This window comes from Pipistrellus hanaki (genome assembly GCF_964339955.1).
Source record: "Pipistrellus hanaki genome assembly, chromosome: 4".
Lineage (NCBI taxonomy): Eukaryota > Metazoa > Chordata > Mammalia > Chiroptera > Vespertilionidae > Pipistrellus > Pipistrellus hanaki.
The window spans coordinates 12,737,182-12,759,897 of NC_140506.1; the positions used below are offsets into that span (position 1 = coordinate 12,737,182).

The 22,716-nt window shown below is 37.7% G+C and overlaps 1 protein-coding gene across 4 annotated transcripts in view; it reads right to left on the minus strand.

Annotated features, from left to right (window-relative positions):
- The window catches only part of DNAH5 (dynein axonemal heavy chain 5), a 210,628-nt gene that overhangs the window by 111,175 nt on the left and 76,737 nt on the right, over positions 1–22,716 (minus strand). For all 4 annotated transcript variants that reach the window (XM_084881713.1, XM_084881712.1, XM_084881711.1 and 1 more), the window contains exons 13-23: positions 21,512–21,597; positions 20,902–21,223; positions 19,940–20,146; positions 14,602–14,773; positions 12,146–12,291; positions 10,549–10,714; positions 9,667–9,909; positions 7,882–8,072; positions 7,662–7,749; positions 4,505–4,638; positions 49–250 (exon numbers count right to left, since the gene is read on the minus strand). In XM_084881713.1, coding sequence (XP_084737839.1) covers positions 49–250; positions 4,505–4,638; positions 7,662–7,749; positions 7,882–8,072; positions 9,667–9,909; positions 10,549–10,714; positions 12,146–12,291; positions 14,602–14,773; positions 19,940–20,146; positions 20,902–21,223; positions 21,512–21,597 — 1,957 coding nt within the window. The remainder of the gene's footprint in view (positions 1–48; positions 251–4,504; positions 4,639–7,661; positions 7,750–7,881; positions 8,073–9,666; positions 9,910–10,548; positions 10,715–12,145; positions 12,292–14,601; positions 14,774–19,939; positions 20,147–20,901; positions 21,224–21,511; positions 21,598–22,716) is intronic.

A 22,716-nucleotide genomic window follows, 5' to 3' on the forward strand; every position in this document is an offset into this window, starting at 1 on the left:
AATGATACTGTTGAATTGTTATGGCTGTCTGAAAGAAAATGGACCAACCTGTGTACAAAGCAATGGCACCCACACAGATATATTCAGGCTCAGCATTAATCTTCTGCTCTAGGTTTTGGAAATAGAGAATCTGGGATTCAAATTCAGGAAGCAGGGGGTTTTTCATAATGAACGTCATGATGGTTTCTTCTTTCTCATTTTGCCAAATGTGATTGTAGCATTTGAAGCAATCCATGGATGCAGTAATTTCCTAGGATACAAATAAGACTATGTGTGTTGGGAAAGAAGAGTCAGAAATGGCATCGTGCTAATGGTGAATATTTGCCAACTGTTGATGGTTCCCATGGATTCATTAAAATGTTTCATTGGGGAACTGTGTGATTGGTTATAAAGGCCACAGAACTGGACCTATATACAATAGTGTAAACAGTCACCTAAGACTAGTAACCATGAAACTGGGACCATCCAGACCATCCACAGCCAAAAGAAAGTGGTCTTACAGACAAGGCCCTCTTGATTGCAGCAAGACCTCAGATTAAAAAAAAAAAAAAATCACAGTTCAAGATCATGTCACAGAGAGTGAAGGGGAATATAAGCCTTTTGTGGGGCTAGCTATCTGAATCTGTGCCAGTAACCTGTATTCTGACACACACTCTTGCTAGTAGATAATAGCTCCATTCTTATCTGTGATGCTTGCCCTGCCTTGCAGAACCTGTTTCCTGGAATACTCCCATTTTACAGAGGCCATAAACCATGAACCACATACAACTCCCAGAGAGGGTTATCAGCACTGGCACCAGTCAGGCCAGGCCTTTGGGTGTAATCTCACTTTCCCCATCCCAACCCAGTGGGGGGCTGCAAAGCCTGGGAAATGTCCGGAAGTCTGATCCATGTGTGAGGACAAAGAAACTAAAAGGGATAAAAGGAAGGCTTCCTCCATACTCATCACTCAGGCTTTGGAGGTTGATCCCCTGAGTCACCGCACTAGTGCATCTGTAATTCTACATTAAAGGCTCCTCTTCTGAGTCCTCTGAGTGCTCCACTGATTATTCCTCCATGCTGCCTGGCAGCTTATCTACAGCAAGAGTACTATGGGGAACTATGGGGAAAAACACTCCAAGATCACTCTCTCCCCTCACTTCAGTGGAAACCTATTGACTTGTTCTTAAATTCAGAGAATAGAGCATAGATCTGGAGAGACAAATAACATATCCAGCATCAAACCCCACTGCATCAAATCACATAAAATGTATCAATTCATTGGATAAGGACTGACATTTGTATATTAGATATTCCCATCCAGGAACATAGCATGCGTTTCTAAATCTGCCATTTTTTTTTAATTCCTTTAAGTTTAGAGTAATCTTTCTTCCCAGCACTTTGTTCTGTACCAGCTAAAACAGCAAGCCACAGCCGGGTACAATCCTTTGTGCCATGTCTCCTTCACCTCTTCTTCCTTTGGGCCAATTTGGTCACTTTGTTTTGAGAATGTTCTTTGCACAGTTCGACCTGAACTTTAAATATTTTATCCTTATTTCCATAATTCAGCAGCTTCAATGGTTTCTTATACCACCTTCTATCAAGGTTATTTTGATTGTATCTTTTACCTTTTGATACTAAAGTTCCATACTTTTTTAGTGTTATTAAATGGGTTAATATTTTACTATATTTCTTATTGTTGCCATGATTTTTTTTTTTTGGTTGCTATTCTGATTATGAAATTTCCTAAATTTTGTGTGTGTCTCAATCCTGCTTTTCTCATAATCTCTATTTTATTAAATATGCAAATTTGCAAAATGAGATTTTTTGGGAACACATTTATTGCATTATAGCAAAAATGCCTATAGTTATCTTTCAATTGACTACTAACTTAACTCTTATTGGGCCTTATATTTTTTAAATTCGCTTCTTGGATTTATTTGGTAGATAATCATATCATCTACAAAGAATTAAAAATTTGTCTCCTCATTTGTGATGGTTATATATTTTGGGAATCAATTTTTCTATTGATTTACATTATAATAACTCTGAAATTATAATATAAATCAATATAAAAATTGATTTTTTTTTTTACAAATTGAGATGAAATTATTTGAAAAAAAATAGTATTATGAACAGCATTCTATATGGTCTAATTACATTATGTAAATTGCACCAACTTGTACTAAACCAAGGAGTAGTTTCACTTCAACCCCCAACATGTAGCTATAATAAAATGACTCTCAGAGATTTGGGTATAATATAAGTGTTAATATTTCTCACCCATTAAAATCCAGAAAGCCAAGCCTGTCACTGCTTGTCTCAAGCACAACTGCTCCCTAAGCAAGGGCTGAGGTGTTGACATAAAATGCCCCGAATGCATTGCAACAGTAGGTAGATATTCAAGTGTGTGATGGCTTGGAGAATGAATTACAGATTATCAAAGATCACTGGATATAGGCAGACATTCCAGAATCCTGAGCTGTTAAAACTTCAAGAATTTATAATATTAAGATACACCCTAACTAAATGTTTTAGACTTTTATTTATTTTATGCCAGTCTTCATTAGATTGGGAACTTGTTAGAACAGAGGTAACTAGAACGTAAAGGAAAAACTACATGAACAATCTATGTAGAGCTGTTTTCCTTATTTTTACCAAGGTTATTTTGATTGTTCGGTTTAGCTAGTTCATCTTTTTAAGCCTGCCTGGCAATGTTATAAGTTGATGACCAGCCTAGGGAGATGCTGAATGCAGGTCAGGTTTAGGCTCTGATATAATCAGTGATGCAGGAGAAAAGGAGCTGGGTCCTAGAATTTTCTGTGGTTGAGGGACAACCATCCAAAAGGGTCTAAGGCTGTGGCTGGCTAGCGGTGTGGAGCTCTATGACAAGCACATATATATTCCTCCAGAAACAATTTGGCCATCCTACCAAACTGGAAAAAGTCCTTCAAATTATTTTAAGTGCCAACCTTTTAAGGAAGACTAATTTCTATACATTTCCTTTGCATAATAAAAAAGCCAATGTAATAAAAGTGACAAAAAGATAAGTATATTTGTTGCCAGCAGTATGTTAATTTCAATTGCTGTGTCTTACCCTTAGATTTTCATAATAGGGGCTACTTATGTTCAGAGAAATTAATGGACTTTATTACTGATTTGCTTTATTGTACTTTCCATGATTAGGAGACATTGGGAAGTATATGTGAATGTTCTTTATAATCATAGAAAGCTATATTTAGCTTTACCATTTAGTATAAAGCTTGATAAACTAAGTGCTAGATGAATATTTCTTAAACTGAATTATGTGAACACTGTCTCTAGGGCAAAATTAAACACAGGACCTTCAATATATTAAAAAAGGAAAATTGGAAATGCATAAATGCAAAAGCTTCCAGTTCCTTCAGGAACAAAAAAAATTAAAATTAAAATTAATATCCTCTCGTATTTTTACAGCAATTGTAACTTTTCAAAATGCTTTCACAAAACAAATGAAATTCATTCCATCAAAACGAAGTAATAGAGCCCTGACTGGATGGTTCAGTTGGTGGGAGCATCGTCCATACACCAAAAGCTTGCGGGTTTGATTCTTAATAGGGCACATACCAAGGTTGTGGGTTCAATCCCCAGTCAGGGTGCATACAGGAGGCAACTAATTGATGTTTCTCTCTCACATTGATACTTCTCTCTCTAAAACCAATTAACATATCCTCAGGTGAGGATTTTTTTTTTTTAAGGAATAGGAAAAAGTACTTACTGAGTGGCAACTATTTCCTCAACACTAAAACCATTTTTAAAGAATCAACAGGTGTCAATGACAACATAAAGAATCAACAGATGTTAATGACAATGTAAATATACATATTTTTAAGCAGAGATTGACTTCAGGACTTTGAATCTTTTTACTATAAGAACAGATTTGCCCAAACAAAAAAGGCAAAGTTAAGAGAAAAACAGGTTGGCAATAGACATCAATTCAAATTTACCCCCACATCAAGTATAAGTTTACATTGATAACAGTAATATTTTCTTTATTTTTCAGTATTATCTGATTTCCACACGTCAAGATACATAAATTCTCATTTGATATTTTTTAAGATTTGCCTCAGAATACAAATATGAAAAATTGACTATAAATCTTATTTTATTTCAAATATACTGGTATCATTGACTCTATGAAGGTAAGTTGTAACACCAGTCTGACTTGTGGTTTGGGACATATCCAAAAAATTTTAACTTACATTTATTTGAATTGAAATGATAAATTAATTAATTAATTAGTTAGTTAATTAAAGGCGCTAAAGAGAACACAATATAAAACATATTGGTTCTCTTTCACGTTGCTATCTACAATGAAAATCTTTAAATAAACATTTGCTGTGTACATACAAAGTACCATAAGCAGCTCACTGAATTCACAGTAGATGGGACCCTGCCTACACGTAGGACAAGCTGGTGATGTTCAGCTACACAGAGGCACATGTTATGAAACAAGGAGCCCTGCCTACAAATCCCTGTGACCTACCTTCTTGGTGGAGTTGATGATTGTGCTAAGCACAGAGACTAATTTTACAATATCTTTGTTGTCAGAAACATTCTTATAGTAGTTCCTGGGTTGCACAGGAATGGGTAAGTTTACAGATGCTATCTCAAAAGTATCTAAAAGCAGAAAAAGAGAGAAAAAGGGTTTATGTCAACAGCATAGGGAACATACTTTAAAAAGAGAAGGTCTTTTCTAGAATGGTAAAGACCTTTGAAAACCTTGAGGGGAAAACTGTCAATATCAATTTCCCAGAACTATGGAAATTATCCAAAGCTTGCAACAATCCAGGAAACATTTGTTTAATCAAGAAAAATGCTAAATCCCGTAACAACTGTGAGTTTTCTGGTGTTTTAACTTGTTCTATCCCCATTGTCCCCTCACTGGCTAGGCAGGAGCCTCAAAAAACAACAGCCTTACAACCAGTGTGACTGTGCAAACCATAGCCTGGAAGTCACCAGAGGAGGCCAGACTGGGTTTGGAGTTCCCCAAGAAACCCCATAAAATTGTCACTATTGGACCATTCTGGATGCTACCTTGCTACTTAAAAAAGCCCCATTTAAAGAGTTGATCTTTATTTCACCTGATTCAAAACTCACTGAGTGTGAAAAAAAGAAAAAAATCCCTATCTCCAAGGCATTTGTCAAAACTAATCAGCAACAACTGTTTAACTTTATAGCTGCCTGAGGTAATGCTATTAGTTGGGGAAAACAGGAAGTTAGCCAAAAAAAAAAATTAAAGATCTGGAAATGAGATGTCTATCAGGGGTCTGGGAGGGGAGGCTATTATAATGTCTTGACACATTCCTGACATATTCCTGGAGCTCAAGGCCACACATATGTACAGAGCTAGGCACATGCTCAGGAAAAACCTAAAGATGCCCCAATGTTTTAGCTCTGGCTCAACTTGAGGCTTGCCCAATCAGTAAATAAAGACTAAGGCAGTGTTATAACTTACTGAGCTTCCAGGGTGCTCTACACATAGTGCTCCAACACAAACACACACACACACACACACACACACACACACACACACACAGTGTCCCCAGGTAGAGGGTGGAAGACTTACTGGTTCAAAGCAATAAAGGAAATCTCTGTGCAATCATTAGTTGAACACTAAGCTAATGAAGCAGAGATTACAATAGTACACACCACAGGCAAGACAAATTTTATAGAATTAGTCCAGGAAAGTCAATAAGGAAACAAACAGTAACAACTCCAGACCCTGGGGGGAAGATAATCAGATTCTTGGAGTTGCCACTTTATATTCTTTAAAATATCAACTTTTCAACAAAAAATTAAATTGTGAGAAACAGAAAAGTGGTGCTTCACACAGGAACAACAGCAGCCAACAGAAATTATACATGAGAAAGCCCAACCAGTGGACATATAACTCAGCAATTCCACTTAGAGGTATATACCCAAGAGAAATGAAAACAAATGTCTGCACAAAAAATTTGTACAGGAATGTTCATAGCTATATTTTTCATAATAGCGAAAAAATGGAAACAACCCAAATACCCATCAACTGGTGAGTGAATGAATAAAATGTGATGACATATCCATATAAGGGAATAGTATCCTATATAATAAAAAGCTAATATGCAAATCATCGGAACAGCAGAATGAAAAGTCGCTATGATGCACCCTGACCACCAGGGTCAGACGCTCAATGCAGGAGCTGCCCCTTGGTGGTCAGTGCACTCAGTCAGAAGCCTGGCTCACAGTTGGATAGCATAGGGCAGGTGGCGGGAGCCTCTCCCACCTTTGTGGCAGTGCTAAGGATGTCCCACTGATGGCTTTCGGACATCCCCCAAGGGCTCCTGGACTGCAAAAGGGTACATGCCAAGCTGAGGGACTCGCCCCCCACCCAAGTGCATGAATTTCATGCATCAGGCCTCTAGTTTATCAATACAAAGGAATAAAGGAACTGATGCATGTTGTAGAACGGATCAATCTTGAAAACATTATGCTAAGTGAAAGAAGCTAGTCCAAAAGACCACATATTGTATGATTCTATTTATATGAAATGTCCAAAATAGGCAAATCCACAAAGACAGAAAGTAGATGAATAGTGCCACAGCATATGGGGCAGGGGAATGGGGAATGACTGCTAAGGGTACAGGGTTTCTTTTGAGAGTGATGAATATATTGTAAAATTAGATATTGGTGATGGTTACAAACACACTAAGAACCACTAAATTTATGCTTTAAGGGATAAATTTTGTTATGTAAACTATATCTCAAAGCTATTATTTTTAAAAGATGTGGCTTATTTCTTTTGTCATGACAAAATATATATACAATTTTTCATTGAACATTTTTTCTTCTGAATTTAAGATATAATTCATAAGTGAACATATTTTGTTTAGAAAATTGTGAATTTTCAACTATTCTAGGAAGTAAAGCAATGTTTCTACATAATATAAAAGTGAAATTAACACAATAACAACATATGTTTTTTTAGCTAAAATAAATAAATAATATTGTAAATTGTGGGTAAAGTTGTCTTGAGTGTCTTTAACCTCCTCAGTAACATACTGTTTTAAAGGGAAACTTGCTTCAGTTTCTTCCTCATGGTTAGTTGATTTATTGTCTCAGGGCATGAGCATTAATTGAAAATTACATGGGGTCTGCTGTTTGCAGGGCTGCTTTAAAAGGAGTTTGCAGAACTAAAGACAACATTTAATTTAATGAGGAACCTACAGGTCATATGCTCCCTAATTTTACAAAATTCAAATAAAAACCATGGGATGTACAGCATGTTCACACATCATAAGATGTTGGCAAAACAGGACACATATTGGGTTGAAAATATCTCTTTAGTATCAGGAAATGTTCACTGTGATGGACATCTCTCTCACAGTCTCTTTAAAATGAGAAATCAAATGCCAGTTCTCATCATCACATTAGACCAGAAATCAATGTTGCACCCAAAACTATAGGATACCCATTAGAGGTAAACTATTTGTAATGGTCATATTCAAAGACATGGATCTTTATATTTTATACACTTAAAGTGGGATCATAGATTAATATGCCAACCTAATCTGATTTAAGAATTGCATAGAGAGAACATGCATTTTAGCTCAATAAATACTAGCTTACAATGGCTAGTTTAAAAGAAACAAAAAAACATTTACCTTGAGGTTCATTTTCTCCCATTTCAACATCAGAATCACTGTCTTCCTTATTCTGCAAAGCAACCATTTTTCTTTCGTACATCTTTCTCTAAAACATAAAAGGACATTTTTCAGCTCAATCTCGTCTGTAAAAGATTTTATTTTATTTTATTTTATTTTATTTTATTTTATTTTATTTTATTTTATTCCATAGGAAATAATTTCTTCATCCCATACTCACCTTGGACAACAGCTCACTGCTCCACTGTCTAACCCCCTTGGTGACGTTGATGATGCACTCCACAGCTTTGTTCAGCGTTTGCTGTACATCTTCCAGGGCAGGGACCATGGTAATGTTGGGAATGGCCAGAGTGATGCCTGCCCGGAAAATGGGCCGACTGTTTGGCTTTATCTGAGAAGCACTGTTACTATCTGAGTAAATGGAAAACAGCAAATTTAATCTTTTAAACTTAAAATGGGATTTTTTTTTTTCCATTATTACCAGTGTGTGTGTGTGTGTGTGTGTGTGTGTGTGTGTGTGTGTGTAACTTTATATACTTATACTAGGGGCACAGAGCATAAAATTCATGCAATGGAAGGTGAGGGGGTGTCCCTCAGCCCAGCCTGCACCCTCTCCAATCTGGGACCAACTGTTGGACATCTCTCTCAAAATCCAGGACTGCTGGCTCCCAACAACTCACCTGACTACCTGCCTGATTGCCCCTAACCGCTTCTGCCAGCCAGCCTGATCGCCCCTTAACCAATCCCCTGCCAGCCTGATTGATACCTAATTGCTCCCCTGCTGGCCTGATCGCCCTCGACTGCCCTCCCTTGCAAACCTGGTCCCCTTCAATTGCCCTCCCCTACAGGCCTGGTCGCCCCCAACTTCCCTCCCCTGCAGGCTTGGTTACCCCCTCCTCACCCAACTGCCCTCCCCTGTTGGCCTGGTCACCCACAACTGCCCTCCCCTGCCAGCCCTCTTGTGGTAGCCAGCTTGTGTGTCGGCATGATGGTCAATTTGCATATTACCTCTTTATTATATAGGATAGTCAGAAATGCCCAAAATATATAAAGTTGGGAAATAAATGTGATTTAATTTTCAGCATATCAACCAACATTTGATAAATTCTAATACTATTCTTGTATCAAAAAAAACAAACAAAAAACTATCCTCTATTGCAAGTGAAATAAAACATATTGAACCAGGCCACCAATCAAACAATTCTTTCAGTGTTTCCATTTTTTAGTTATTCACTTTTAATTAAATATTAAAGATGCTTTTTCTTAAATGCCAATATTCAAAATAAATAAAAAGGTTGTATGGTCCTATTATTTTCCCATTTGAACTAATTACTGTTTCTCTTTTTTTTTTTTTACTATTTTAAATTTAAAATTTAATTTCAGAATGTCTCTAGGTTTGATGGAGTTTTGTAACCCATCTGGGAAACACAACACCTGTTTCTGAATTGTGCTGAGGAAGAGCTGATTGTATTGAGAATGAGGAAACCAGCTGGAAAGTAGTAAATTGACACAAAATTATTTTTTTTTAATTTCTGCTTTGAAGAGCATGGCATTAATAAGATCTCTCTCACTTTATACGACTGGCTAATCACCTAATAATTTAACAATGAAATTATCTTTCCATATATCTCCTTTTTAAAGTACTTGAGGTTTTTTCCTTTCATTAATTCATTTTACGTTTTCACCTTGTTACAAAAAGATTAAAAATAATGCCAACTATTATGCTATTATCAAAAGCTAAATGACCTTAAGCAAATTACTTAACCTCCCTGTGCTATGGTTTTCTGTTTTAAAATGAGGATAATTGATATTATAGTATCTACTTCAGAGAATTGTTGGGGAAATCAAAGTTCACAATGTATAAACTTACAAGGAGACACTCAATAAATGTGGGCTTTTTAATTATTTAGATTTCTCTTTCTCTCTGTCTCTCTCTCTCTCTCTCTCTCTCTCCCCCAACCACTCTGCCTGGCCAGCCAGTAGGAAAAATCTGTGGGATTATTACCCCAGAAGTTAATCGTGTTGGATGAATGAATTCGCTTGCGGATGGCCTCTAGTGTATTCCTTGTAACCTTCAGAAGAGCATCCATGTTTTGGTGATTGAAATGAGAGAGCAACTCGCAGGCTTCTTCCTTTAAGATCTCACTCTCTTTCTTCTTTCTCGTGATTGTCGTCAGAGGCAGGAAGCCTGATTCAGCACTAAGGGAAGGTGTCAAGGTGTCGGAATGTCCTTCTCTTTTTGCTGTTACTAGATGATAAAGACAGAGGGGAAAAACATATGTTGCAAGAAAATAACAATAAATTACATGCAAATTTGATAACACTTACATGTCACACTTCTTAGAAAGTGGACCATCAAAGGATAGAAAATGGAAAATGGAGGCATCTCCTCCTCAGTGTGAGGAAACAGATGTGAGAGACAAGAGCTATGACTAAAAAGCAAGATTGGACCTCAGGGGCCTGGGTGCTGGTGCTCTCTCTTCTACCAACATCCAGAAAACCTTGGAGAAACAGCTTTCCATCTCTGCCTTCAGTGTTCTCATCTCTCCCACAAAAGGTTTGCTCTAGTGTAGATGTACTCCAGTGGAAATTCCCAAACCATAATCCATACTACTCTATTGATAAGGAGAAAAAGCCCACACTCCTAACTAAATGCAAAGAGAGCTAATAAGAACCAATGCAAATTACATGTTTATAGAATTTAACAAAAAAAAAATAATGTAATTAATGACATAGGATCATTGCATAATTTCAGATTTATAAACATCTGTTTAAACTTGGGAAGGTGTTTATAGAAGTGTGAAATTAATTGCTATGCTGAAAATGTAATTTTAGTTAACAGTTATGTCCTAGAAAAACAAGACCCTTCCACTATCCCATCTCTTACCTGAACCTTTGTTTTTTGAATCAGCACCATTCACATTGGATACTTTTTCACTTTCTTCTTTGAATGGAACTTCCACATCTAGCAACATATTTATTAGCTCATTGACTGCTTCCTCCACTAATGAGCTTTTAAAGTGTAGTATTTGAGCACCATTTACACAAAGATCCTATAAAATAGCACAGCATCACATTTGTTTATCTAGCTTTTGAGAGCACATCAGTAATAGTAGTAATGCCATAAATTCAGCCTCCAGATGAAATTTAGGCCTCCAAAGATGCTGGGCCAAACCCCTCACACTAGCCCAGACATGGCATCCTAAGGGAAGGTGTTAAAGACAAAGTCAGACAAACACAATACCATATGATTTCACTTATTTGTGGAATCTAATGAACAAAATAAACAAACAAAATAGAAATAGACTCATAGATACAGAAAACAGACTGACAGGTAGGTGAAAAAGGGTGAAGCGATTAAAAAAAATAACAACTCATAGACAAACAACAGTATGGTGATTAACAGAGGGAAAGAGGATGGAGGGGATAGCAGAGGGTAATGATGGGGTAAATAGTGATGGTAGGAGACTTGACTTTGGATGAACACACAATAGGACATACAGATGATATATTACAGAATTGTACATTTGAAATCTACATAATTTATTAAAGTGTCACCCCAATAAATTCAAATTTTTTTAATTTAATTATTTTAATTATGCTATTCCTCTAAAATGTAGAAATGTTGAGCTAAGAATAAAATTCATAGGTTTATAGTTCTTGTAATTCTATAAATCAAAAACAAATATATAAATTATATATAAACAGATAAGAAACCAACAAAATTCAAGTAATAATATTAAGTTTACTCTAAGATTCATGGAGTATTCTGCTGAAACTAAAGGGTGGGTGTTGAGAGTGGATTGGTAGAGCTGCAGATTCAATTTTATATACATACTTTCAGGTCAATAATACTAATAAAAGAAAAGCCTGCTTACATAAATAGGCTTTTTAAATTTTATTAATGCATTTAGGCTTTGCTTGTTAGTTCAGGCTATTCATATCCATGAATAATCAAAATGAAGGCCTTGTTTTAATGCATTAATGGGTAAAAAAAATCTGTAAGGAGGGGAGGGGAAAGTCTATGCTGAGCCATTTGGACACTGGCTCCACCTTTCCCAGCAACAGCCCAGAACCCAGAAAGTGTGCCACAGAGCACCAGCTTGGGAAATGCTGCTTTACAGAGAGTTTAACGAAGAAATTCTCTCCAGGAACTGTTTAAAACAATTGCTTTATTAATTAATCCTAGCTTAAAAGGAGCTCTTCAGCTAAAGAGTTCTATTTTTCAACAAATATGGGGGAATGACGCATGTGTTCCTCAGCAATTTCCTCCCCACTGAAGTGAAAGGTAATGACTGTTCTCATGTCTAAGGGACTCCTTCTTCATTATCATCTGAAGACTCCGTGTTTAAGTAATATCTATCACTGACCAATCACAGGAAGAGGGAAAAAATGCAATTTATGCTTCAAAAAAAATGTCCCCTATAGAAAAATGAATCACAAAACAATGTCCAATAAAAACATTAATATTCTATAATAATAACCTTTGTCATTTGGAGAAACTCTTCACAGGAAAGCGGCTCCTCCTGGGGGAGCTGACAAAGAAGCGTGCTGCTCATTTCTTCTAGAACCGCATCAATGCGGAACTCAATCAAATCATTGACCCTGTCAACCAGCAATTCCAGGTCCTCTGTGGAAAAAGTAAAAATGAATGAGAGATTAAGAATTTTGTTGTGTTTTGTCCTTTTTTTTTTTTTAACTTCTCAGCCAAGGATATTTTTCCTTCGATTTTTAGAGAGAGTGGAAGAGAGAGGGAAGGACAGAGAGAAATATCTATGTGAGAGAAACATCAATTGGTTGCCTTCTGCGAGAGCCCTGACCAGGGCTGGGGCAGAGCCTGCAAGTGTGGTCCACAGGCCAATGCTCTATCCACTGAGCCAAACAAGCTAGGGCTTGTGTTTTGTTCTTAAATCAACATTGGATTAAACTGAGGTAGTAAAACCAGGATTAAAGTCGCTCCACACCAGTTTCGGTTTTGGTTTTCTCACATTATTCTTTCTTTGCCCAGTTTCCTCTTTTTCTCAGACTACCTAACTATGACTCAGACTTGAAGATTTGGCTCAAAGGCATCTCCCTGAGGAGGCTACCTGTGAGCTACACATACTCGTGCGGCCCTCCTCTCACACTGACATTGACCCTGAGCAGCCTTCTGTTCCTACATATACCGCATGGTCTCCTTTTGCACCTTATCTTCTGGAATGCATATTTTTCAACTGCATTTCAATACCTAGCTCAGCGCCTATTCTACAGGAGGTATTCAACAGATCCTATTGAAGTGAAATTCCTTCAGTGTTTCTTTTACTGTCACTACCACAGGTATATTTTAAGTTGTAGTAAACTAATATTGAACACTAAGTTCTATGGACAGAAAGGCCAATTCTGAAACAAATTAACAACTTTACTTCCAAAGTAGGAATGGTGGTCAATGGATTGCCATCTATGAAGTAAATGAATTTTTTCAGCATTTCTCAAACAGTCAATTCTCTCTTCTTTTTTTTTTTTTCTGATACTACTTTCTTCTAGGAAACGAAGTTAAAATTGAATATAGAAAAATCCATGTTATATACTCGTGATGTATCAGAGATGTAAACACTTCCTTAAATAAACACCTTTACTTCCTAAAGAATAAAGCTAAAAGTTCCAATCATTTCTAAGCTAATTATTAAAGAGGCTACTCAAGATAGTTCTGCCTGGTAAGCTTACTCATTTCTAAAAGAAAGTCAACGCTTTTATTTAAGCCTGTGTGCGCTCAATAACATTCTTTCCTTCTTCTGATTCTTCAAAGCCTCCTCAGGGCCACCTGTGGTAAACTGATGTCTTTGAAGAATCTGACTGACTCTTCAAAGCATCTTCAAGGACTTCTATGCCCACCTCCCTCCCAGCATGTCTACATCCTAATCCCCTGCAAATGTTACCAAGGGGACTTTGCAGGTGTGATCAAGTTAAGGATCTTGAGATATGGAGATTGTCCTGGATTATGCAGGTGGGGCCAAGGTAGTCATACGGATCCTTATAAATGGGAGGTAGGAAGGTCAGAGTCAGAAAACAATGTGACTATTGAAGTAGAGAGACAGACAAAAAGAGATTTACTAAGCTGCTGGCTTTGAGGATAGAGTGACCAGCAGCCAAAGGATGTAGACAGCCTCTGGAACCTGGATATTCTCTCCCTGGGTAGGCAAGGAGAATGGCAACATCTAAGTCTTCTGGGAGGTGGGGAGGGGGGGTGAGGGGGGAGAGAGAAACCTTTCATACCATGTTCCAAACTGTGTTCCACTGCCCACCACAGAAGGTCTATAAGGTATTACTATATTCTCCTAGAAGGCTGCCAAGGAATTCTGGGAAATGCCACCAAACAGCCTACTTTTGGTGACCACTGGGCAATGGCATGTTAAAGGCTATGAGAAGTCCTACAGAAAAGAAGCTTGCCTGGCTTTACTCAGCCTCAATTTCCCGGCTCCTCTGAGTCCAGGTCCCTTCTTTGAAGCATTCCTGTACACACTCTGGGAAATTGTACTTTTAGGAATATACCACCTTACATATATTTTTAAGTGTATTACATCCTTCATTAAGAAAAAAAATGTTTGCATAAACTTTTCCCATATATCCTGCTCTTCAGCACTCCAGGTTGTCCAAATCTCCCCATCTTTCAAAATGGGCTCTGAAAATACACTAACCTATTAGTATAAAAGACTGAGTAACTCTGAAGATCCTTTAAATTTTAATGTCCAACAATAAGTATATTTCACAATAGAGTTAATCTCTGGGGATAAAATTAAATAGTGAATATATGTACTTTCCTGGAAATTAATGGATTCATATGTTTTGGTAAAATTCCTTGGGGAACAGCTTCAAAATAACACTCCCCATTACAGGTATATCACAATACCTGTAAGAAATTATACAATAGATGTTAAGAACTTAGCCATTTAGACAGACTTACTGATCTTAGCAAAAGCATGTTTCAAGTATGTCTCAATGTTCAGGGATGTCCAGGTCAGTGCGGCCAGGCCAGGTTGGAGAGCCTCGTCCACTTTAGCCAAGTGAGGGACCATCAGTGGCTCTATGATGGGAGGCATTTTTGACTTCACTCTCTGATACTCAGCCAGCATCATCTGCAATAAAATTGAGGTCAAGTAATCAATATCTCACTTTTAATATCTATTAATACCACCTTTTTTTTTTTAACCAAAAAGATGACTTTTACTTAGGTCCAGCTGTAGGACTCCAGTAGCTGCCTGGCAGTAGAGTACCCCAAAGTAAGACCAGAACAGAAGACAAGAAACAGCTCCATAAATACACATTTCTAACCTGATAAAACACAGCTGACACCAGGACCGGTTTGGCTCAATGGGTAGAGTGTCGGCTTGGGAACTGAAGGGCCCCGGGTTCGATTCCGGTCAAGGGCATGTACCTTGGTTGCAAGCATATCCCCAGTAGGGGGTGTGCAAGAGGCAGCTGATCAATGACTCTCTCTCATTGATGTTTCTAACTCTCTATCTCTCTTCCTTCCTCTCTGTACAAAAATCAATGAAATATATTTAAAAAAAAAAAAAAAAAAAAAAAACACAGCTGAGGAGGCAAGAAAAAAGAATTTAAAAATAACAGTTTCTTACCCCCTACCCAGCTCAAAAAGGTAGAAAGATTTGTAGGCTTAGTGACTTTGCTAAAACCAGGTGAAGTCACATTACCAGTGCCTTAGCCTGTGTAACACAGTGTCAACTTTGTACGCTGGTACCCCGTGCTTCCTCTACCTCTGGGCATTTCCTATGGACTATACTCATCACCCAAAGTGTCAGGGTCACCAGAGGTCTGCTCAGCCCATTGCTGGAATTGTAAGCCAAGTCCTGATGCAAGACCCGAAGCTTACAAAGAATCAGGAACCAGTGTTGATATTATCAAGGGTCATAGCTTTAAGTATCATCCATATACCAAAGACAACCAATTTTTTTATTTCATTAAATTCACTGGGGTGACATTGATTAATAAAATTCTATACAACCAAATTTATATCTCCGGCCCAGATCTCACTCCTGAAGTCTAGATTCATACATGTCAAGCACCTACTCAATACTTCCACTTGAAAATATAGCAGACATTTTAAGTTTAACATGTCCAAAACTGAGTCTGTTCTTCTCCAAAATGTTATCTTCTCAAAGCATTCTGCATTTCAACTGATGGGAACTCCATCCATTCAGTTCTCAGGCCAAAACTCAGAGTCATCCTCAACTCCATTCTTTATCTCACACTTACATGCAATCCATCAAGATATCCTGTTTGCTCCATATTCAAAAAGAGATCCTACATGTGACTTGCTTACCACGGCTACCACCATCATTGACTCTCACTTAAACTATTATAATAGTCTCTCTGCTTCCACTCACGCCCCCTAGAGGCTATGATCAATTTAGCAGCAATAGTAATCCTTTCAAAATGTAAATTGGATGATGTCATACCTCTGTTTACATGGCCACATGGCTTCCCATCTTATTCAGGGTTATAACTTTTATGTTGGTCTGCAAAGATATATACAATCGGGACTCCATTACTTCTTTGATTTCATCTCTAATCACTCCTTTCCTCTCTTACCTGCTCCTGCCTTAATGTCTTCCTTAGCCTCAGGACCTTTGTATTGCCCTCAAATAATTAGGCCTATCCTGACCACCTATTTAAGATCCTAAACTAGAACTAAAATCTCCTGCATACTCTTTCTTCTTTGCCCTATTTTTTCAGAAAGCACCTTCACTTTCTGATAAGACTATATAATTTAAATATTTACTAGTATAATGTTCATTGTTTATTTTCTGTTTTACTGAACTAGAATATAAGTTCTATAACAACAAGAAATTTTTTTGCTTTGTTTAATATGTTTGAAACAGCACTGGTCACACAGGAGATGATGAATCCTATGTCAATAATTAATTAATTAGTTCTCATTAGAATGAGCATTTATGATCAGAAACTCATGGATTCTGGTCCTCACTGAAGTTTACCTGTTGTTAATGTTGAACTGTACCAGTAACTTATAAACTTGTTACCATTTTTAAATAAAAAGTACTTTTTATGATAATGTTAACATCAATAATAATTAATTATAATAAAAGTAACTTTAATGCACTGGTTAAATACAATTGTTTTTAAGCTCTTATTTTTAATGTGCCTGTTGGGTTTTTTTGTCATTAGATCAATGTTTCCCAAAGTGTTTTCCCCGAAATTCATGCCCCAGAGATTTCATAAGAAAAACTATCTCTGGATGGACAAGTTTGGAAAACACTATATACAATATCTCCTCTCTTGCACAGTCAATATTACCAATTCTGAGAAAACTGCAAGAAGAAAGTAAGAAGCCTAGTAGAATGTTGTTAAAGCCAACATTTCCCAAATGTGCCAAATAATCCTTTTTTAATATAATACTTTTTCATAATTCCTATATAGCCTTTCAATTTCCATAAAAGCCACTTTCAAAAAGTCTGAATTTGAAAGTTCTATTATAGCAACTACTTATACATTTCCTGAAGCTTTTCTCCACTGCCTTCCTTTTTTTATTGTCCATTTGGGAAGCAGTTCTTACAATCACCTTTCTGTGTCCTACCTTAATCCTTTAATCCCGTGAAGTATTACTCATCCATTTTATAAATGAGAAACTAAGGCTTAGGAGGGTAAAGGAATTTGCCCAAAGATAACTGTTTGAATCCAGATCAAATTGCCTTCCGAATCTATACTTATAGGTACCGGCTCATCTCTTTCTACTTTGAACTGCCTTCCAAGATATAGATGAAGAATACAAGCTCTCAGCTACTTTGCATATCTGTAGAGGCCTGAAAGCTGAATTAAACATTTAGCACAATAACTCTGTGACACCTGAGACAGTTCCCCTAACCTGCCACTAGATCTGCTCTTACCAGCTGCTCATGTAGGTAAGAACCTTTAACTCTTTCCACCTTCAAGATACAATAAATATTAACCAGATGACAATGTACTTGCTCAGATTGTCATTTACAACTGAGGTGATTTAAAAACATTATTTGACCCTCCTCTCCTCATGGGCGGGGTCTATGCCCCTCTCCTTAAATCTGGGTGGGCTTATGGAGCCCAACCGAGCATAACAAAAGTGATGCTATGAGATATTGAGGCTGCCCTAAAGACCACAAGGCTTCCTCCTTATTTACTTAACACCTGCTCTTGGAAACCTGAGTTGCCATATAAAAAATTCTTCTGCCCTGAGGCCTCCACAATGGAAGTCCACATGTAATTGGTCCAGTCCTTAGTGCCAGCTAGGCAAAGCTTCCTGCCATCCCCACCAAAGAACCAGACAAAAGAATCTTAGACCTTCAAGACCGAACATCTGTCAGCTGAACTAAATAACTTTAATCAGCACCACACAGAACAGGAAAACCTTGTCAGGCCTTGCTTAAATGCTTTACCCACAAAATCATGAGATATAATGAAATGGTTGTTATAAGCCACTACACTGTGAGGTCCTTTGCTACATGCAACAGATAACTGAAACAATTCTGTAGACAAAATTATAATCAGTGATATTATATTTTTAATATATTAATATTTTGATTGATTTCAGAGAAGAAGGGAGAGGGAAAGAGAGAAACATCATTGATGAGAGAGAATCATTGATAAGTGATCAACTACCTCCTGCATGCCCCCTATTGGGGATCAAGCCAGAAACCCTGGCCAGAGCCCTGACTAGGTACCAAACCATAACCTCCTGGTTCAGAGGTCGATGCTCAGCACTTAGCCACACACCAGCTGGGCTTATAAATATTATATTTTAATAAAAAATACTACTTTCTTTATAAATATGTACACTGACTAGGTGATTTTCCTGGCATGCAAGAAAAGTCTAAAAGGGAATCCCAACATGCTGACTAGTATGTGGTGAGCCCACATTTCAGGAATGTATGTCTGTTGTCAATAAGAGCTTTTTAATATAACATGGAGGAATGAAAAACAGAGGACTCAAAGTCTGGTTTCTGGTCCCACTTCTGCCAATTATTAGCTATGTGACTTTGGCTAAGTCATTTCTGAGGTACAGTTTTGCAATCTATAAAATGCTATAATAATTTTTGTCCTTACTGTACATGATTTTGGAACATAGTTAATGGAATAATAAACATGAAAATGGTTTAAAATGTAGAACATTATGCAAATGCATGGCCTTACTGGCCTCCTATCATGTTAACCACTAAAAAATTGTAACAATGGTCCATCTTGTCAAATATTATAGCTGCATCTCTGGGCACCACTTGTCCCTGCCGACCAATGTCTCCCTCATGAAACTTTTCTTACCCTTGGCTTCCTTGACATTCAAAGGCCAATCTTTAATTTTATTGGTATATCCTGCCTCTTCTGTCAGACCTGTTAATATTGGACCTCATCAGGGTTTGGTCTAGACCCTCTACTTTTCTTTATCTACAATCTCTTCTCCAGAGATCTCATGGGACAATGACTTTAAATAGCAACTATATTCTGATAACTTTCAAATGTATGTTGTCTTCAATTTTGACTTCTGCACTCAATTCCAGACTTATGATCTATCTGCATAGATAACACCTCCACTTTTATCTCTAAATGTGATCTATCTGCATAGATAACACCTCCACTTCGATCTCTTATATGTAAGGTGGCAACAAATGACTCCCTCCTGCACCCAAAAATAAACTAGTTCCAGGTTTTGCCATCTCTGTAAGTGGAACATCCATTCAGGACCAATGTATGTTACTGAGCAAGCTGTGCAGAATGTAACCTATGCAAGCAGTAGTCTACAACAGCCATACTTTAAGTAAATCCATTGAGTTGCTCACACTAAAAACAAAGAACTCACCCTTGAGATCTCCCATAACCTGCCTGTTGATATAAGTCTCTAATTCACTGATCTATTACTTAGCTGACATCCTAGTTCAAGCTCCCATCAGCTCCATCCTGAACTGCCTTCAAAGTGGCTTCACAATGACATGCTTGTTACCATAAAATGTATTCATCATCCAGCAGTAAGAAGATTTTTATTGTAAAAGACATCATGTCTTTTTTCCTGCTCAAATTTATCCAATGGCGTCCTGGTACACTTAAACTTATGACCTTGGTTTGCAAGATCTGTAATGACCTGGCCTTGCCACCTCCACAGCCTCATTCCATGGCACTCTCCCCATCAGTCATTCCACTCCAGTCATCCTGGGCACTTTCTATTCCTCAAGAGTGACACATCACCTTTTGTTCTAAAATGCAAGCTGGAGCTAGCCAGGAAGTGGGGTAAGATGGCACTATACCTTCAAGTTACTGAAGTTCTTTTTGTATATATCCCGTTTCTGGAAAAGGGCAGCTGCCAGGGATGAGACCTCCAGACCCATCTGTGACATGCACTCTGTTTCTCTAAATAAGGTCAATATCTGAGGGTCAAAGTTTACAAATAATTCTCCAGTGCCTGGAGCCTTCACCAATAAAGTAGCCTCAAGTCCTACGTGAATTTCTTCAATCTGTGAAATGAAATCAATAGTATTACCATTAGAAAGTTCAATGCATACACAGAATATACAGCTCAGCCATTTCTGGGAGAGAATTATTAAGTGTTCTTCCATGGAGCTGTGCCAATCTACAAGGGCTGGTAGGGTTTGAAATGTAATTTAATTAAGCTAGTATAGCCAAAGAAAACTTAAGACTTTGATTAACACTCATAGTAGTGTTCACTGACACATTAAGAAACTGAATGGAGGAAAAGAAGAAAGAAATCCTAATCAACCAAGTAAAAGAACCAATAAACAGGACCTTCTCCCTTAGGAGTTTGTAATTAAATAAAAATGAGTTTGGCCGAAACCATTTGGCTCAGTGGATAGAGCATCAGCCTGCGGACTGAAAGGTCCGAGGTTTGATTCCGGTCAAGGGCATGTACCTTGGTTGCGTGCACGTGGGGGGTGTGCAAGAGGCAGCTGATCAATGATTCTCTCTCATCGATGTTTCTAACTCTCTATCCCTCTCTCTTCTTCTCTGTAAAAAAATCAATAAAATATATATTTTTAAATGAGTTTGTTACCTATGATTTTTTTTTCAAAATGAATCATTATTTTTCTTCATGGACATATTACACTCTTTGACTGATTACCTACCTATATTCAACCAAACCTGTCTTATAAAATACCTGCAAACTCAAATTTTCTACAAAAATAAAACTGTTCAATGCTAGCATTGTTTGGCAATGTAGACATCTTTGAAGACCATAAATGTACAGACTTACTTGTTGAAGCCACGCCCTGTGGTAGAGAACCTCAAACTCCAGCAGTACCTTGGCCACCCTGTTGTAGTTACGGATCATGGGTCTGGCTTCCGCCGTCCGAAGCACGCTAGGGTGCTGCTGGAAAAGCTGCATTGGTTGCTGAATCCTGTGGAAGAGCTGGCGGGCCCACAGAATCTTCCCAGCAATGGGAGGCTGGTTTCTGGCCATTGGAGGGTCACACTTCTGCTGTGTATACAGCTTTGCAATCATATCAATGTCAGCTCCATAGTTTTTGAGGATATACTGGTATTTGTCATCAATACCAAGATTGGGTATATTCAATCTGAATTTTTAAAGTGAAACACTTGAATTACTGAGACAATATCTAGCAATCTCTTTTATTAAGACATTTTAAAACATATGCTAATAAAAGAAAGGTATTTGGCTAATTTTTAAAAAATAGTACCAATCCATCATATTGCGATAAACTGGTTTTTAAAATACAGTGTCAATATTTAAAACATAGGAAAAACTAGATACATTTTTTTAATTACTTGAACATTAAGTAATATAATGATAGGTAGTCACAAGGTAGAAAATTGAACTAAGAAAATTATTCTCAATTTTTTACCTTTCAAATTTCTTTAACATACTTAGAGCTTGATTTGTGTTTTGGATCTTCTCAAATGTAACATCCATGAAGTTCTGCAACTCTTTCTAAAGCAGAATAAAGTCTGATTATGAACAATGAATTAGCATTAGGGAAAGTCCTATTTAGTATCAAGATAAAAGAGCTTCCCATTCTCTACAAGCACATATAATATAGGACAAAATAGAATAGAACACTTCATACTCATCTGAGCTTGCAAGAAATGTAAATGCCCCAAAGCCAAAACACAGAGTGGCTACCGGGCCAGAGCAGTCCCAGGAGCTGACCCCATGGCAGGGTCCAGAGGTGTTGGGTCAGATATAGGGACTGGGTTAGGCACTGAGGCTTTATCACTGTGGGCAGAGAAGTTGTGGGGTCCTAACACTCTCAACAGACCCCTGAAGAAAGCCAAGGCACTTAAAGTGCTGTCCGGCCCACGTAAGGAGGGTTAAATGACTGTCTACAAGTTGGAGAAATTGGTAGGGGGTCTTGCTATCTGACCAAGGCTGTGAATAGATAAAAGAAGTCCTATACTTTTTCTATAAAACACCCCAATTATGAGTATTTTCCACTTCACAGGACATGAGTCTCTTTCATAACTGCCCACCCACCACTGCAGTTTCAGGTGAGTCACCTGAGAACCGTAGCTGCCAAGTCACAGCAGTTCAGTAGCTCCTGTGTTGAGCGTCTGCCCCCTGGTGCTCAGTGCACGTCATAGCTACCAGTCAGCTGGTCAAATGGTAGGCCAGTTGCTTAGCCATAAGTTTTTAACTGTGTGTGTGTTTCTATGCGCGCGCGCACACACACACACACACACACATATGGTTAAAAACTGAAATCCTAGAGCAGACTGCCTGGGCTTAATCTCCACACCACCACTTGTTATCACTGTGACTTCGGGCATGTCACTTAACCTCAAAAAGCCTCATTTTCTCCTCTGCAAAAATGAGCACACTAAGAGCACTCACCTTATAGAATAATTAAATGAATTAACACCTATAAAGTGCTTAGAACAGTACTTGAATATAGAATTAGCCAGTTTTATTATGATTCTTTCTACCATTAAACGCACCCTTCCAAAATGCCTGAGTTCTTTTTTCCTTAAAGTGTACCAACTTTTTTCTTTTTGAGAAAAGAAGTAACAGATGGTCATTTTCCTTTTATAATCAGAAAAGTGCCAATTTTTG